At 39.0% G+C, this 12,745-nt stretch overlaps 1 protein-coding gene across 1 annotated transcript; it reads left to right on the forward strand.

Annotated features, from left to right (window-relative positions):
- Positions 1-7,292: 7,292 nt before the first annotated feature.
- Positions 7,293-11,210, forward strand: LOC105055789 (sec-independent protein translocase protein TATA, chloroplastic-like; the record flags this gene model as incomplete). The annotated part of the gene is given in 2 exon segments (XM_010937781.4): positions 7,293-7,630; positions 10,873-11,210. Coding segments are annotated over 2 exon segments (462 nt in total). The 3' UTR covers positions 11,017-11,210.
- Between the last annotated feature and the right edge of the window lie 1,535 nt (positions 11,211-12,745).

Here is a 12,745-nt window from a genome sequence, read left to right on the forward strand (position 1 = left end):
GAGCGTTAAAGGCCGGACCAAAAGCTGGCCGAAAGTCGAACAAAAAGAAAAGCCGGGGGATCGGGCGATACCTATTCGGGGGACCAGACTCAGGCCGGCATCATAGAGAGCTTGTTCGGTAACAAGCTCCCTCTACTTCGGGACCGACATATCTTTCAGTCGGTGGAAGTCCTCCCGGTCGTCCGCATCCACCCGACTGTTGTCGTTGGCCTCGGTTCGGGGTGCACCCCAACGAGAAGGAAAGCCCCAAGGAGAAGAGGAGGAAACAAAGAAAAATTGGTTCTTCCACCCATGAATGGACGATGGAAGACCGGTGATGAAAGCAAGACCCTTCCGGGGGTTGAAGAGCCACCACCCTCGGGCTTTAGGGTGGGGTCGGAGCACAAAAAATGCCCGGAAGAGTGAAACGCGGAGGTTGGTCGGCAAGAGCTGACACAACAGCGCGAAGGAAATGATTAAACGAACAGAGTTCGGCGCCAGTTGCGCCGGACAAAGTCCGTAATAATCAAGTAGATTCCGGACGAACTCCGAAATCGGAAGTCGAAGACCCGTGCGAAGGTCTTCAACGTACAGCGCCAGATCGCCAGGCGGAGGGTTGTTGACCCGACCGCCGGCCCCTGGAGCGGAGAGCCGAAACTGCTCTGGGATGCGATAGTGCTCCCGAAGCTGATCGACGTTCGGCCCCGAAAGCGAGGAGGCCTCATCTTTCGAAGCCGATCGGGAGTCGTCGGTCGGGTTCCCCGACCGAGCTCCCTGGGTCGGATTCCTGGTCATTATGCCGGAACCGAAAGAAAAAGAAGAAAGAGAAGAGAAGGAAGAAGAAAGAGAAGAGAAGGAAGAAGAAGGAGAAGAAGGGGCCACGAACCAAATGGACCCTCCGGAAGCGAAGAAGAGCTCTGCCCGCGACGACTGAGAAATCGCCCGGACAGAGTTTCCCCTGTAGAATGGCAAGTGTGGGTCAGGGGTCCGGGAGGTCCTATATATATAGGGCCGACCGACGGCCGAGATGCTTCCGCGCCGATCGAAGACCTGCAGATGCGCGACGCGTGGCGCCCGCCGGTTGGCGGAGGATTCGGCGCGCCCCATCCCGGGACGGCCGCACCGCCCACATTAATTGCCGGAGGGGGCGCCGGCCAACCACCTTGACACGCGGCGCGCGGGGCGCGGCTCCGCATTCATGCGCCCGCGCCGGTTCGCGTTCCCGATGGGATGCCTGACAGCGGCCCGCTCTCCCGCGATCGGCGCCGAATATCCGATCGTCTGACGCCGTATCGTCCGGCGCCCGATCTTTTGACACCGACGTAACGACTGACGACGATAAGACGTGGCGTCTGACACCTGACGCCGACGTGACTTCTGACATCGACTAGACGTCCGGATCGCTTGGCATTCATGAGGCGTCTGACATCGGATCATCCGGTGGTACGGTCGGATCTACACATGCGACAAATCCACTCCCAGTCATCCGAGATTGCTGCCCGAATGAAAGCATCGGCCAGCTCACCACCCGACTTAGGAGTGGAGGGGGGCAACTGTTGGGGGATACCCACCGACCGACTGCCGGAGGGCCCGACCGACCGACTGCCAGAGGGCCCGACCGACCGACTAGCGGCCCGACCGACCGACTAGCGGCCCGACCGACCGGCTAGCGGTCCGACCGACTGGCGGCCCGACTGCTTCCGACGGACGACTCCGACTGGCCGATAGACCGACCGATCGTCGGTTGGGGCAACCGACTGACGGATGCCGTCAGCGGCTAACGACCGGCCGTTCAACGGCCTATCGCCGACCGGGGGTGTGTCGGGCGTATCCATCCTGACCGACTGAACCCAGAGGTCTGATGACCGACTCATATGAAGCTCGCCGACCAATGGAGGGGCCCGACACCACTCAGCTGACTACCGACTTTGGGTCGGTCGGCTCCTCCAACCACCGTACAGCCGCCAGACGTTGTCAGCTCTGACACGGACATGCGGCGCAGTTACCTAGGGGCGTTGTCCCGCCGAGAGCGGGGTCAACCCTGGTGATTGGACGGCCACACGGCGACATGACGTTTTCACGGTGACTCTGACAGTCCACAGTGAGTTGACAGGTCCTCACTTGTCCGCGCCATTAATGACGGCGCCATACTGTGCTCCACTATATAAACCGGGGAAGGCAACAGTGCAAGGGATCGATCCGCTCCGTCTCTCCCAAAAACTCAGGCTCGCTCCTCTCTTTCTCTCTCTCTCATAGCTCTCTGTCTATATTTCACTGTTGCCCAGTCTCCTCTCTGACTTGACCGTCGGAGGGTCCCGTCGGAGCCGCCTCCGGTCAGCGCGGATTTCTTTTTGCAGGCGTATGCTCCCCGACGATCGGGCGACGAGGCGATTGGCCGCAACAGAAAGGGTACAGGATTACACCATGGGAAAGACAAGCGGTGATGTGAGGTTAGGCCGGGACATATGGCATCTGGAGTTCTTGATTTGGGTCGAATGGGATTCCACCATGGTGATATGATGCATGACGAAGGGTTGCACTTTTTGTGTGTGTGTGCTTGTGTGCATGCGTGTGTATTAAAATAGGGTTTCTCTTTCAAGGATGTAGCCTTGCAGACAAAGACAAATAAATTAGAAGTTTTAAGATGTTGCATGGAACTTTATTGCTTGTTTTGAAGAAAAACCAATATGAATTTTGTAATTTATATTTAGTATTTATCTTATGAGCTTTCATTTTGACCATCTAAGAAAAATGGGCGTGCCGAAAAGCTCATTAGCTAATGGAAAAGAGTGGCAAGTAGAATAGCTAGATGGTAGTGGATGTGTGGGCATATGAATTAACCAAAAATAAGATGATTAAAATATGCTATTGAAAGTATTTTCGTTATCATCACGCTGCTAGTTTGAAAGAGGTACATGGTAGTATAGGGTGTAACCAAAACTTCGATCAATATATTTTGTTGCTACTCCTATGAATAAATTATAGCCTTACTAGTAAACTAGAAGTAAGAAATGTAAAGATATGATAAAAATTGAGATTATAGGTTCCAACAAGATGGAAGGTGTCCCACCCATCTTTGTTTTGTTCATATGATAAAACAAGATTAGGATGGGTCAGGACTTTAAGGACTCATTTGATTTATAGAAAGAACTTTTATTTTCAGACGTCAACTTCTTAGAAAGTAACTTTTCTCTTGAGAATATGATTTTAATATATTTGGTTGACTAAGAAAAAATGATTTATTGTAGAGTAGTTTATATTTAGTTGAATATCTAAAATAACTATCATATCCTTGATAAATATAACATCACATATTTTTGCTCACAAACTTTATATATTATATTATACTAATATAAATATAATTATATTATATTATAATATAATAATAGATCATTATAATTTATTATATTAATATAAATACTAATATATATGTATAATATTATATTAATTTTAATATAATAAATATATCAATATAGATATAAATATTATATTAATATATTAATATAAATACTATATTAATATTAATAAAAATATTATATTAGTATGAATATCAAAATAATATTATAAATATTATAATATATATTAAAATAAGTATTATATTATATTAATATCAATATAAAGATAATATTAATATTATATTATATTAATTTTATAAGAAGGAGAAAATAGAGATCTTAGCATATATCACTTTTCAGTATTTCAACTTAACTATCTATTAATATTTTATAAAATTACAATCATAGATTTTAAAAAAAATATATTTTTTTTAAATATCAATTTTCATCCCATGGAGAGTCCCAAAATCTATCTCTCCTATGAATTCTCACTTCTCATAAAACATAAAAAAAAATTTCATTCTTTCTTTTCTTAAAACTCTAATCAAATGAGAGGTCTCTCCTTTATTTTTCTGGAATTATCATTTTCTGCCTTCATTTCCCACAAACCAAATGAGTCCTATAACTCATTCAAGCAGAAAAATTGAAGAAGAAAGAAAAGATAGAAGGAATGATAAAATAAAAAAAATAAAATAAAAAAGAAAAAAAGAAACAAATAAAGGAATGGAGAAGAAAGAATGAAATGAAAGAAAAAGAAAGAAAAGGAAACAGAAAAAAGAAGAAAAAAAATAAAGATAAGAAGCAAAAAAAGAGATAAGGAAAAAAATAAAGGAAGAAAAGAAGGAAATAAAAAAAAAATCAAATCAAAAAAAGAGAGGGAGACAGATAGAGGGTACTCATGGAACTCTCGATCAAAATGCTATTGGAATAAGATAAGATAGTAGGATGTTTTATTCTATAAAGAAATCGATACATCTCCACTCTATGATATTCAAGACTTTGGTAAAGTTAATTTTAATATAAAGATGAATTACCTTCATTGGTAGGCTAAAAATCCTTTTTTATATTATATTTACTTGATTATACTAGAATATAAATTAAACAACATGGTAACCATGCATACACTCCACTAGCAACAACCGGTATCTAGTATTCACTTTTGGCGGTTTCGAAAATTATTGCCAATTGCCACCACTACTTGTGTTTATCATAACAGTCAAAACTTGTATCATATATCAAATCGATTATCATACTTGATCTGCCTCGATCTTGTTAGAATGTCTTTCTTTGCCCTACACCATAGTAATTCACCTTGGCTATCTTTCTTAATTTGGCCTATAGCATGACCCCATGAAGAGATATATTCAAATTAATTTGGTTGGCTCTCCCTATATTATATTTATTTGCTTCGCCTTATCAAGCATCTTTATTTTCCACCAATCCTTTAGGTGATTACATGATACAAAAATTTTAGATCTTAACTCAAGAATTGGAATCATTTTTCAGATTGTATTTCAAAATCACATGCATACAATGATCCCCATGGCGTCAAGATGTCCTATAAACAATACTCTGTGCATCTCATTAGCCATCGATTAAAAAGATAATGGGACATGGTAAACACCACATCTACAATAAGAAGCACAGCACTTAGAAGTTTGAAATTTTCGAAATTTTTGCATTTTTAAGGATATTCTTTGATCATAACTCTCACCAATTTATTTATCTCTCTTCAACGATTGTTCATGTGTCTTAATGAGAAATTTATTGCTTTGATTGAATCACTTTTTAAAAACTTGCAATCAACTAGAATCATTATAGGACATGATACCATAGAAGTCTTTTAAAGGACTTAGAGGGATCATCTCCCACCATGACCTTTAGCAGCTCTTGCTCCCCTAGTTCTCTTTGCCTTCCTTAAGTTCCGGCACCTTTATCCTTGCTCCGTAATAAGCTGACTATAGAAGCTTTTTAAAAGACTTAGAGGGATCGTCTCCCACCATCACCTTTGGCAGCTCTTGCTCCCCTAAACCTCTTTGCCTTCTTTAAGTTCTGGCACTTTTATCCTTGCTCTGTATTAAGCTGAGCCTAGATCTTACTTTCCTCCATACTCTCACCCATAAGTAGCAAAAAAACCTCGAGCATTCCAAGGTTTTATGATCTATAGACCGTTATATGTTTATTAAAAAATATTATGATTTTTGCATATAAGGTCATATTTTTAAATTGCACACACTCAAATATCTTTCTTCAAACTTTTCTCTCCACCATAAAGAAATTTTTTTTTATGATGGACCGAGATTTAAAACTTTAATTTGAAAGAAACCTACTATCATCGATAATGACCCATTCGGTGTAACCTCTAAAATAGTGATTCAATTGTGCTTCCTAGTAGAAATTATATATTTGGAAAAAGAACAATTATTTGGATATTTTAGCTTTTTCTCCTCTTCCACTTGCAGCTAATTGACCTTTGCTTCTTGCTATCTTTTGTATATAATCTTCCTCGACCAACACTTTATATTTGAATCATGATATAACTAACCTGAGCCTACTAAATTGGGTATTCTTATTAATCTCGGGTCAGTTGGCGAACCACTCAATTCCAATACTTCAATTGACATACCAAAAAATGATTTTGGGTTGCCTTTGAATAAATCTGGTAGCTATAATTTCTTTGTGCAAACTTTCCACCATCATATTAGACATATTTTTCACCAAGAATATATTATCTTTTTCCTTATCTCGATCTATAGTTGAAGATCGTCCAATAATTCTTGATGCTCTTGTATTAACATACTCTTAACGAAGCCTTATAAAATGTAATATTAAGAAGGGATTCTTCTGTCTATCAAACAATCAGTTATTATTTTTATTTTTATTTTAATTTATTATCTATCCTTTTAATTATATGCTTTAAATTCATAGTAGTTATAACAATAAAATAGAGGCAACACCTTAGATTCTTATTTTACAAGCACACAATATTACAATAGTGAACATTCTTAAAAATAAAGACACTTGGACCTATACTGCTATTCTTTTTATTATATCTCCCTTTTGACTATATGATACCAATGGTGCACCATGGCAAAGTATTTGACTTAGTCACAAGTTTATTATCTTGTCATCTCTCGAGAGATGCCAACAACTATCTAAATTTTTTCTAAATTATGTTGAGTACAATGGAGTTAACCTTGAGTTTAATTCAATTAACTAGAGTATTAATAGAAATGGATGAGTTCATTACAAGTCAAATTCATTGTATTAGTTTTTGGCATACTTCAAACCTAACTACAAAAAAGTTAGTGGTCATGAGATCTTCTTTGTTACACCTTGAATCCTTCTATATAATTGTGGGATCCTAAAACAAGCCAAGACCGTAGATTTGAGCATGAAACACCTAAGGACCAAATATAGACCACTTGATTATTCCCTAAATATTACTTTATTTTCATAAATCAAACATACATTTCAAAAATCAATTAATAAATTAATGATTATCATAACCTAAATAGATGTGGAGGTCATTACCGTTTCTAAAACATTGCTTAGTTTCTCTCTTCAGTCTTCACAAATGATTAAGATTCATGTGTGCTTGTATTAATTAATTTGAAAATCCACGTAGTTGAGATTTAGAGGTATATAAAATATATAACAAATTGGAAAAATGCAAAAAATTCGGATTTCCTTTGCCTCCCTGTCATGTCTACATGCGCATATTTACGGTACGGTGGGAAATTGTGATTTTCGATTCTTTGTTTGCCCTAATGATCCGCTTTTTGCCTCTCGGTTGCCCCATTCCACCAGGGGAACATCCAATCAGTCGTTCCCCCGTCCAAAGCGGCATCCAAACCGTCCGATCGCTATATAAACGGTGAAGATCACACTGAGTTTAAATTCTAATACATTTTCTCACGAAACGGAAGAAAAAAAATCTTGCAACGAGAGCGGAGCGGACTGGGAACCAGTTGCGGAAAAAAAAAAAAAAAGGAGAGATGGAGATGGCTCGTTGCTCTACGTCTCTAATGGCGTCTCGGCTCCCGGCGAGGCCCCCCACCCTTCCCCACGCCTCCCTTGCCGCCTCCAGCTCCGTCTTCTTCACCAACGGTGGCAAAGCCGTGGTCGGGAGTAGGCTTGCCGTCGTTGCTAGGCGCCGGCGGCGTGCGTCCGGGGGCCTTGGGTGTCGTTGCCTCTTCGGCCTCGGCGTTCCCGAGCTCGTCGTCATCGCTGGCGTCGCCGCGCTGGTCTTCGGCCCCAAGAAGCTCCCTGAGATCGGTCGGAGCATCGGAAAAACCGTGAAGAGCTTCCAACAGGTCCTGTTTCTTTGTTTATCTCTGAATCAATTGGATGCCTGGATTCAATTGCTCGTCTGAGGAAGATTTATGGGATTATCATGCTTAGTTTCTGTTTTTTGTTACAAAGATTTTATCTTTTGGGCTTTTCAACGTGTTGAGGATTTCGTGATGGAGGTGTGGAGGTCTGCATGTAGAATCTAGTGCTCAATAATTGAGAGTACTGAATAAATAGTAGTTTGTCTACTGTAAATTGGTAGAATTATGAGAACGCCCTTGGAAGGACCTACACTTGAAGTTCCTGAGATGCTAGGGTAGGTGTCGTTAATTCTCCATCCCCCCCTTTTTTTTTGCTACTGAAGTGCTTGTTAGATAATTTTAATCAACTTTGAATGTGCTTTTGTTAAGTTTATATCGTTCTTATATTTTGATAGTTCTGATATAAGTAATAATGAGTTTGCTCAATGAATTTGTTAGGAAAATATGTGCCAATTTACCTGCATCTCATCCACATATTTGTAGTGCTGCACATCAGAAACACGCAGTCGAGACCTCTCTCTTTCTAAATGTGTTTCCTTAGACCCTATCTTGCCTTATTCTGTATTCATAGAGAGTCCTTCCAAGTCCAAGAGAATCTTTCCATGTTAAATCCCAATTCTATGGTCCTAGGCAGCATAATCAATATAAATGTTTTGGGCATAATGCTAACTGACTTCTAATTTTCATGGCAAACCTATGTACCGCTCTAGTCTTAATGCTGCATTGGTAAAAAATAAGGTACTACATAAAGTATTATAAGGTCAAGAACCAAACATAAGAGGTTCTGAACAACAATTGGTCACGCTTTAATCCTTAAATTTGATTATATATAGATAGAAAAGGCTTGTAGAAAATGTATAATTATATTGCAGATGTAAAACGAGCACATAAATGGGTCCCTTTGGATTTAAGATACCAATACGAGATATTGTCAAATAGGTTTGTAAATTTTGTGTCTTATGTAGTTTAAACATTTAAATATACAATTGCCTTAAATGATATTCACGCTGATAGTTCAAAATTTCGATGGAGACATGAGAAGAAGCTCTCCTTTTAGAACTGCTTCACAATCCAAAAGCTTCTGCATTGCAGTGGTGTTTGTGTGTCTTTCAAATTAATTCAATGAATGTTGTAATTATAAACATTGGATGACAAATCCCTGTGCCCTTTCTTCAGGATTCAAAAATCTTTTGAGTTGGGGAGAGATTCGATACAATGCAGATGTTTATTATCAGCATCCATTTGGTTTCGGAGACATAGATAATGTGATAGAATGTTGATGAGAAATCCACATGCAAGACATATTCCTTAATATTACTGGGTTTGCTCTTTCTACTAGTCATGAGATGACCAATGACATGAAGATCAAGTCTAGGAGGAGGTCTGAAGCCTTGATCATTATCAGGAATTCGAGAGAGAATATACTGAGCAATTTGTTCATCTCCTGGATTCTCTTTGATGACCGTTAGATAGACTTGATGCAACAGATAAGGGTGTATGAACGTGGATTAATTAATAATTTTCTGGCAATTTTCTTAAATTTCTTGAAGATGGTGGTACAACGGACCCAAGGAGGGTTGGGTCAAAAGCACCTCATAGGGATCTATGAATTATATTTAATCTGGCATACTTATAGTATTTCTCAGTGGACAAGTTGAATGTGAACTTAGTGCTGGTGTTTGTCAAGTTTCTGATGATGGTATTAGGAATAGTCTCCATTGATTTATAACTCTCTTTTTTTTTTTTTTTTGAAAAGAAGGGAAGTATTACCACCCGATTTTTATTAGAAACCAGTCACAGGGTAAAGCATGGTCACAAAGTTATGTATGAGAGTAAAGAAATGGTAGAGATAATAAGAAACTAGACACAAAGAGACCAGGTACCCTAAGCAATAATGAGCTGACAGAGGTTAGGCCCAAAACAACGGTAACTTTCTGGGTTTTATCATTAGCATGCAACAACTAACTGTGAAACAGCTCCATGGACTTCCTTGGAATGACCTTCCAGTCATGATTTAAAACTCACTACATAGTTCTCCAAAAATGTGTATACTTATGCAGCGTGTTGACTTTTGCTTATGAAATAAAATGCCAAAACTTTTATCCCGAGCTGTGGAATTAAGAGGCTGCTCAAAAAGATTGGTAAGATTTTGAGGTTTTGTGGGGAAGCTTTGCTATCAGAAGGTGAGGTGGTTTCGTGATTCATCTTGATGCTGGTGCTTTCACCGGAGTTCCTCTGTATTCTTTCTTTGTTGTAATTTTGTTGATTTTTATTTGCTCAATATGAAAGGCTAGATCCTTTGTCAAAGCAAAACGTCCTTTCACAGAACTTTCATCAATATCCTTTGTCTTTTTTCCTCAGAAAGAACCATCACTATATTATGAGCCCCCCCTTTATTGCCCCCCCTCACAACTGACATCATTGGCTTTCATCTTTCTTATAGAACTTCCTTTACTTGTCCTTGCTATGTGGTGACCACTCATTGCTTCAAAGGCAACTTGGTGTCAACTTCTTCTAGGAATGAAGCTCCACATTTTTCACCCTTTTTCCAAAATGCCAAATAGTCTACATGAACCATGATTACACTAGAATTTATTTGGAGCTTATATTTATGTCAGATTCATCAAGCTTTCCATCCCACCTCTACCAGTTCAGCATCTGGCTGATTAAACTAACTTTTTTTAAGTGTGCTATCCTTCTATTGCCCTGTTGACTTAGTACTCCTATTGTCCTGTTGGGCCGGTAGTCACTACTTTGTTATTATTAAGACATGAGCTTCAAGTTTTGAGCTTCAAATTTCTTCCTCTCTTACTAGTTGTGATAATACTTGCAAGTCTTATTTTCATTTATTTGTCTTACTTCCATTTATTTGCTCTAGGCTTTGTGTAATTGTTTCCGCTCTACATCATTGGCTTTAGTGATCCTTTCATGAAAATTGCAAAACCAAGTTTTTTTGCATTTCTTTGCATTGTATGAATGTCATGACTCTTCCTGATATTGTTGACTTGATCTACTTATCTAAATTTATTTTTCTTGAGTTGATATGCAATCTATACAGGTATTTAATTCATTAGAAAAATGTTTATCTGATTGGCCTTTTTTATTTCCCCGAGAAAAGACATTGTATGTATTTCTGTATCACATACGTACAAGATCTTTGAATGCATTGTTAACCCTCTTTCAGTCTCTGCCTTGCTGACATCTATGTCTTTATTGGTATTCAGGCAGCTAAAGAGTTTGAAACTGAGTTAAAAAAGGACGGTGAAGATGCTAGCAAACCGCCGCCTCCAGCTGAGAGTCCCAAAGCTGTTAGCAGTGAAGATGAGAAAAAAGAACTGGAAGCATCGGGCACCAAAGAGACTTCGTGAAACGGGACTATGATCCATCTGTTTCCCAAGGTGATTTGTTGCTTCAATGTTGTATCAGCAGGCTTTATTAAGTAGGCTTTTTTAAATTAAATTTCCTCGTGCAGCAGACATGGACCTGTATATAAGTTAAGGACCGGGTTTCTTGTAGTTACTGAGACATTATGCATGGAGGTTCCTAATTGCACATCGAAGAATGTGGTGCCAGCCTGCTGTTGCATCTGGTTTCATCAGCCAGAAATTATAGTAAAATCAGACTGATTTGCAATAGAAAAATACTCGAAAAATTGTTTAGAGCCTCCATAGTTCAGCTTCACTCCTGAAGTGATAGAATAATTAAACCTGCCCATGCTAGAAGTTCTGCAAGCTATTGTAACACATCTAATAATATTGTTTTTCCCAGTGATAAGCAATGTCATTTGTTGCAATCAAATGAGCAATTGGATGGAACATAGAGATTAACCAATAGGTAGTTTTAATATATGGTGTGTGCATAGAGCTGTACGTAAAGGTGGACATTCACCCTGAGTTTGTGTGTCTGTGCTATGATTTAAGGGGAACAGAAGAACATTTACCTTGATCTTCTACTTTGCACTGGACTGTACTCTCTCTCTTCCTCTTCTACTCATATTCCCTGACCTTATCGTTCTTGAAGTTTCAATTATTCAGTGTCCAAAAAATCTTCTAAATGATGGAAATTAATGTAGGCACTGGTTTCTATTTTACTCTCTTACTCATTAGTGTAAAAATAAACTGGAGCAAATTGAGCATTCATCAATTCCTGAATGCTCACCATGCGAAGAAGCAGTACATGGCTTCTCGTTCATGATATGGGGGGTGTAGAGCCAGCTCTTAGAAGCTTTATATACACATACTACTTTTTGAGTACCCAAGACAGAACACGGACGGCTGAGGTGAATCTTACAGGTAACGAAAAATTTTTCTTTTCTATAGGTCACGTACACAAGAAAAAGCATAGATGGCCGGGTTGAATCTTACATATCTGATAAAAGAAATCTGATAGATATGCTCCTGCTTCTGGCTAACGTTCTTGTACTTTTCTCACTATTGAGAAGAAGAGGGGACCCAAGATGTTTTAAATAAGAAACACACAAAACTTGTCTTTAATACTAGCCTCCTCAGGGACTTGAGCAGGAGAATGCATGTGTTGTTACGAGTCCAGTTATGCAGCGTGCCGAGACTAACTCAGAAGCTTTTTATCTTTGTTCTTATATTTAAGCCCCTGGCTTACATTTAATGTCAAATTCCTACAGGGTCGCATTGTTACAGGATAACACTTGATTTGAACTTGTATTTAAAAATAACCTTCTACAGGGACTTGGATAGGAGATTGCATATACTTACAAAGCAGTTGGACATGCTTTTTTGGGTATCTGATCCATCCCCAATCATAATAGGCTCTGTTTAGCAAAATCATATCGATAGTATTTGATGACCCAAATAAGATTATCATGGTAATCTAAGATCACCAGTGATCAGAATCTTGTGGTGATCTAATTTCCAATGATCTAAGATCATTATATTTGGTAAATCATGGTCTAGTGATTAAAAATCTACAGATATCTACAAATAATATATTTGGTATTCCATGGAATATCAAAATCATTGACTATATAATACCAAAGCTATCCATGATATATTTCATGAAAGAATATATTTATTAATCATATAAAATATATTATAATAAAATAGTAAATATATTTATTAATAT

The sequence above is a fragment of the Elaeis guineensis genome, chromosome 2 (genome assembly GCF_000442705.2).
Source record: "Elaeis guineensis isolate ETL-2024a chromosome 2, EG11, whole genome shotgun sequence".
Lineage (NCBI taxonomy): Eukaryota > Viridiplantae > Streptophyta > Magnoliopsida > Arecales > Arecaceae > Elaeis > Elaeis guineensis.